The sequence below is a fragment of the Hemibagrus wyckioides genome, linkage group LG10 (genome assembly GCF_019097595.1).
Source record: "Hemibagrus wyckioides isolate EC202008001 linkage group LG10, SWU_Hwy_1.0, whole genome shotgun sequence".
Lineage (NCBI taxonomy): Eukaryota > Metazoa > Chordata > Actinopteri > Siluriformes > Bagridae > Hemibagrus > Hemibagrus wyckioides.
The window spans coordinates 5,949,703-5,956,157 of NC_080719.1; the positions used below are offsets into that span (position 1 = coordinate 5,949,703).

Sequence of the window (6,455 nt, forward strand, 5' to 3'; positions counted from 1 at the left end):
TAGCTCAAGTGGTTAAGGCTCTGGGGCATTGACCAGAAGATTGGGGCTCAAGCCCCAGCACTGCCAAGCTGCCACTGCTGGGCCCTTGATCAAGGCCCCCAACCTCCCCCTGCTTCAGGGGTGCTGCGTCATGGCTGACCCTGTGCTCTGACCCCAAGGATGGGATATGCGTAGAAAAGAGTTCACTGTGCAGTAACGTATATGTGACAAATCGAGGCTGTTTTTACCCTATTTTTAGGGATGTGGTAGCTTAGTGATTAAAGTGCTGGATTACTGATCGGAAGGTTCAAGTCCCAGGTCTACCAAGTTGCCACTCCTGGGCCCCTGAGCAAAGCCCTTAACCCTCAATTGCTCAGTTGTATTAAATGAGATCAAATGCAAGTCACTCTGGATAAGGGTGTCTGCCAAATGTAAATGTATTCTTTTTAACCTTAGTGTTAATTGGCTATTTTTATATCAACGACGGTCATAAAAAAAACATTTCACATGTTATACTGTGTGATTTGGTATGTGACGAATAAAATTTTAATGATCCAGAATCCACCCATATCGATTTGCATATATATGAATGAGATTCTTTTATAAAAATTTGGGTCTAACAGTTTCTTACATTACCCACAATGCCGTTGGACTATCCAGCTAATAGTGGCACTACTGAGAACTCCTCTCTAAGCAAAGAGACTGAAGCAGCAGTGCTTTAGTCTTTTAACAGCAATATCCGAAGATAGAATAGAATAGATAGATAGAATTTGGTGTATAAACTCCCTTAATGATGCCTGGCCTATTGACTGACTGAATCACTGACATACACACACATAAGATATTCAGTTAACTTCCTCAACTAATCATTTGTTCAGACGTTTTACTGAAATATTTAAAGTAAACAGCCTCACTTATAGTTAAAGATCAGAAGATGGCTCTCTAGAGAGATCATTATACATTGTCTATCCCTTACCAAGAAACATTAAAGAATCAAGTAGAATGTAATTGATTAAGTGCATAAAAATCCTTGATTTCACTTGGAATTTCAACTATACGGCCAGATCTGTTTTGCGAAACGTTAATCAGGATGGTGAAGGTTAATTTGAAGGTTAAAGTTTCATTTGATGACAGCTGTTTTATCCTTGTCAGATCTGAGGTGGCTTTAGAGTATATCCCAGGAACACTGAGCTTGAAGCAGGAATACTCAGGAATTCTCATTTGGGAGCAAGTTACAATATCCAGTCCACCTACCCGCATGTTTTTGGGAGGTAGAAGGAAACCTGAGAACACTTTCTAAACCCATACATAGGGAAAAACATATAGGGAAAGTCCACTAACCTGAGCTTAGGATTGAATCAGATATCCTGAAAGTGGAAAGATGCTAACATTGTATATGAAACAAAACTTATTTTCATTCCATGTAATTCCAGTGGTATTTTCCCCACAAACTGTTCTAGAAATTCCCAACTTTTCCAGGACACATAGACAAGATAATTATTGCCTCAGGCTTCAGACACGGGCTCAAAATATCATTCCCTTTATTTACATCCACATAACAAATTGAATTCTTTTTGCAACAATGCTGTTATCTTCTAATCATTATTCAATTCAATGTTCATGTCACAGGCTGAGGCTTTAACACGGAGAGATCATTGTTTGATTATATTCTAATTCTATGTTCCGTTTGAATCTCAGCTCAGCCTAATTTATAATATTCCAGTGAAAAAAGTACCCTTTTTTGTAAACAGCATGGATTCACAGTTTACCCACCAGCGCAACAGACAGATATGCCCTTCTTCCTGAGCAAAGCTTTAAGGCTGAGTGAAGCTTTCCACAACTGAATAATATGACTTTAAGAACAAAGTGATTTTTGGCATCGATTTTGGCACAAAGAACTGCAAGGCGAATGCGATGAAATATCATTAGCAAATGTACATGTTCAGCAGCGATGAATGAGGATAAAAGCCTAAAAAAAAAAAAAAAAGAAAGAAGGAATGTCTTTTCAAGACAAGTTAGCACTCTGGAGTTTTCTCTCGACCAGATCAGCGGTATAGTTAAGGTCACAGGCACGGAGCGCCCTGATCAGCTCATCCACTCTGGCGTCCACTTTGCGTGACTTCTTCCACTCTTTGAAGAGTTCTCTCACTTGTTCCTCCAGGTTGCGAGGGTGTTTCTCTTGTATGCCTTCCAGCTTAAACTCTGAGATTCCCAGTTTCCGTCCATACTGAAGCCACTTCCTTCCCAGATGCTCAACAATCACTTCGATTGCACAGTTGATCTTTTCTAGAAGACAGAGACGTAATCCAAAAAAGTGTGAGAAGCAGAATTAAATCTTGATGTGAGGGAAAAAAAAATATGTCCATGAATTTTATTTGATCAATCTGCAGTTTCCAGCCTACTCTAGGCACCCTACTCTATAACAAGAATCATAATTAAAGTATTAAATCAAACTTTTTAAGATCTCAGTCCCTTTAATAATATTTGATAATTTTTCAAGTTAGATTTTTTTTAAATAACATACAGCAGACATTATCAAGTAGAACAGCAAGATCCAGTGTTAAAGCTCATTTATACTCGAGCAAGTTTAAAGTGTTGAATCTGATTGGTCGGAAAGTGTGGATTAATTACCTTACCTAATTAAATTTTAAGGTTAACTTTACAGATTTGTGTTAGGTTGTTAAATCCTGATCCAGACGAAGAAAAATAAAAAAATCCAGCCAGAGCGATTTGCATATATATGAATGAGATTCTTTCATTAACATTTTGGTCTAATGGTTTTTTTTACATTACCCACAATGCCCTTGGACTATCCAGCTGATAGTGGCACCACTAAGAACTCCTCTCTAACCAAAGACAGACTGATGCAGCTGCGCTTTAGTCTTTTAACAGCAGTACCCAAAAAGAGAGTGATGCAGCAGCACTTTACACCAACCAGGCATAACATTATGACCACCTGCCGAATATTGTGTTGGTCCCCCTTTTGCTGCCAAAACGCAACAAACTGCGATACACTGTGTATTCCGATACCCTTCTATCAGAACCAGCATTAACTTCTTCAACAATCTGAACAACAGTAGCTCGTCTGTTGGATCGGATCACACGGGCCAGCCTTGGACCACTTTTGATAGATACTGACCATTGCAGACCGGGAACTCCCCACAAGAGCTGCAGTTTTGGAGATGCTCTGATCCAGTCGTCTAGCCATCACAATTTGGCCCTTGTCAAACTCGCTCAAATCCTTACGCTTGTCCATTTTTCCTGCTTCTAACACATCAACTTTGAGGACAGGATGTTCACTTGCTGCCTAATATACAGGTGCCATGATGAGGAGATAATCAGTCATCAGACCTGTCAGTGCTCATAATGTTATGCCTGATTGGTGTAGTTCTCTGGCACAGCTCAGGGCAACTGTTTTGTTATGTCGGCTGTGAATTCTGGAAATTAGAGTCTAACATTTACTGAATCCACTATTTCATTTACTTTAATAGGTCTACATGACAGAAGACTTTCCAGTTTCCCAGTATAATAACAAGCTGCATGTTTCTGTAGCTTATTCACCTTAATAGGGGGAAATAAACTTGAAGAGCAAGAAAATGATTTGTTTATAGCTGCTGTAAAAATAAGTGATAGAAGAAATCTTGTTTTCACAGCCATTCTGCAATAATAAACTTAACTTTAAACAGTTAAAATTATGACATCATTCTTTAATAAATTACAAGAGAGAAAGGAAAGAGAGAGAGAGAGAGAGAGAGAGAGAGAGAGAGGGAGAGAGAGAGAGGAGAGAGAGGGAGAAAGGGAGAGAGAGAGAGAGAGAAAGGGAGAGAGAGAGGAAAGAGAGAGAGAGAGAGAGAGAGAGAGAGAGAGAGAGAGAGGAGAGAGAGGGAGAAAGGGGGAGAAAGGGGGAGAGAGAGAGAGAGAGAGAGAGAGAGAGAGGGAGAAAGGGAGAGAGAGAGAGAGAGAGAGAGGGAGAAAGGGAGAGAGAGAGAGAGAGAGAGAGAGAGAGAGAGAGGGAGAAAGGGAGAGAGAGGAGAGAGAGGAGAGAGAGGGAGAAAGGGGGAGAGAGAGGAGAGAGAGGAGAGAGAGGGAGAAAGGGAGAGAGAGAGAGAAAGGGAGAGAGAGAGGAGAGAGAGAGAGAGGAAAGAGAGAGAGAGAGAGAGAGAGAGAGAAAGGGGGAGAGAGAGGAAAGAGAGAGAGAGAAAGGGAGAGAGAGAGAGGGAGAAAGGGAGAGAGAGAGGAGAGAGCGGGAGAAAGGGAGAGAGAGAGAGAGGAAAGAGAGAGAGAGGGAGAAAGGGAGAGAGAGAGGAAAGAGAGAGAGAGGAGAGAGAGAGAAAGGGAGAGAGAGAGAGGGTGAGAGAGAGAGAGAGAAAGGGAGAGAGAGAGGAGAGAGAGAGAGAGAAAGGGAGAGAGAGAGGAGAGAGAGAGAGGAGAGAGATAGAAAGCAAGAGAGAGAAAAGAAAGAGAGAGAGTGACAGAGATAGAAAGAGAAAGAGAGAGAGAGAGAGAGAGAGGTGTAAGTAAGTATGAAAATAAAAAGCGCGCGGTATGGAAATTCCATTACTAGCTACGCTAACACTGTAGCTAGTAACATTGAATGCATCAGAAAACTATTTCGGTCTAAATAGATTTCATGTGTTTCAGGGTGGAGTTTACGTTTAAGACAGACACACACACACACACACACACACACACACACACCACAGACTGAATTAAGGGATTCCACTCAAATGACCCTCGAACCTGTGACCGGACACCTGTAAGGTGTTCCCTGTAAAAGACACCATGTTGTTCTAAAGTGGAGAGATTTACAAACCTAGTTCCGTTTCATCCGGCAATTCGCTGGAGCTCGCTTGACCTTCGTATCTCTCGATTTTTTCCAGTAAAACATGTTGACCAATGTCAGAGAGAAGCTTCCGTAAAAAATCCGTGTTATGAGGCCCGATCTCTGCTCTCTCTATCAGACAGTCAAACAGCTGAATGCCGCTGGTGAATTCCGCGCTTTTCTTCTTCCCAATAATGCCTACGCATAGAAATTTCAGCTTGTCTAACTGCTCAGGACTGATTTTATCGGATATCTCCAACAGCATAACTTTAAATCGATCCATCTTCTCGTGTCTGAAGTTAAGACGATGAGACAGCTCTTCTCTTCCTTACCTACAGACACACACCGGACATTTCCGCTTTCGTTTTGAACGCCGGGGACCGAATGTTCAAACCATTAGGCCAAAGAGCAAACTCTTTACTTGTTAAAGAGCTCAGAATTCACAACTTAGATCATTTATCTTGCTTGATAGTGTCCAAAGCTCGTAAACTGGCCAAAAGGTGTTCAACCTGCCAAAATGAAGTTGGAGTCCAACTTTCCGGTTTATTGCTCCACCTTACTTTCTTAAAGCGACAGTCTGTGTTTTGGAAAACTGCACACAAAACTAGTTCTCAAACATTTAGCAGTGTGAAGTAAACCCCCATCATCTCCCCCATGCACCAACTCTTCTCAGTGGAAATTAGTTAATTAATGCTCCAAAACTTATTGACGCGTGACGTCATGCGTAATTTGCATATTCAATTCAACTGATTTGTATAGCGCTTTTTAACAACGGACTTTGTCTCAAAGCAGCTTTACAGAAGTATAGACACATACACTATATTGCTAAACGTTTTGGGACACCCCTACAAATCATTAAATTCAGGGGTTGGGCTCGGCCCCTTAGTTCCACTGAATGGAACTCTAAATGCTGCAGCATACCAAGACATTTTGGACAATTTCATGCTGCCAACTTTGTGGGAAAAGTTTAGGGATGGCCCCTTCCAAAATTCATAAAGATATGGATGAGCGAGTTTGGTGTGGAGGAACCTGACTGGCCTGCACAGAGACCTGACCTCAACCCGATAGAACACCTGGAATTACTGTAGAGCAGAGACTGTGAGCCAGGCCAAGAACCGCCCTTTATAGCTATAACAGCTTCAACTCTTCTGGGAAGGCTTTCCACAAGGTTTAGGAATGTGTTTATGGGAATTTTTTGACCATTCCTCTAGACGCGCATTTGTGAGGTCAGGCACTGATGTTGGACGAGAAGGCCTGGCTCGCAGTCTCCGCTCTAATTCATCCTAAAGGTGTTCTATCGGGTTGAGGTCAGGACTCTGTGCAGGCCAGTCAGGTTCCTCCACACCAAACTCACTCATCCATGTCTTTATGGACCTTGCTTTGTGCACTGGTGAGCAGTCATGTTGGAAGAGAAAGTGGCCAGCTCCAAACTGTTCCCACAAAGTTGGGAGCATGAAAATGTCCAAAATGTCTTGGTATGCTGAAGCATTAAGAGTTCCTTTCACTGGAACTAAGGGGCCGAGCCCAAGCCCTGAAAAGCAACACCTGAATTCAATGAAATATGAGGGGTGTCCCAAAACTTTTGGCAATATAGTGTAGAAAAAAAACATAAATCATAAAGTTTAAAGGTAAGTTTTTTAAGTATTTTATCCCT

At 41.7% G+C, this 6,455-nt stretch overlaps 1 protein-coding gene across 1 annotated transcript; it reads right to left on the reverse strand.

The window, feature by feature from the left end:
• Positions 1-1,503: 1,503 nt before the first annotated feature.
• Positions 1,504-5,350, reverse strand: fadd (Fas (tnfrsf6)-associated via death domain). The gene is made up of 2 exons (XM_058401673.1): positions 4,793-5,350; positions 1,504-2,265 (listed from the first exon to the last, which is right to left on the reverse strand). The coding sequence occupies exons 1-2, from the start codon at positions 5,082-5,084 to the stop codon at positions 1,985-1,987; spliced, it is 573 nt and encodes a 190-aa protein (XP_058257656.1). The 5' UTR covers positions 5,085-5,350; the 3' UTR covers positions 1,504-1,984.
• Between the last annotated feature and the right edge of the window lie 1,105 nt (positions 5,351-6,455).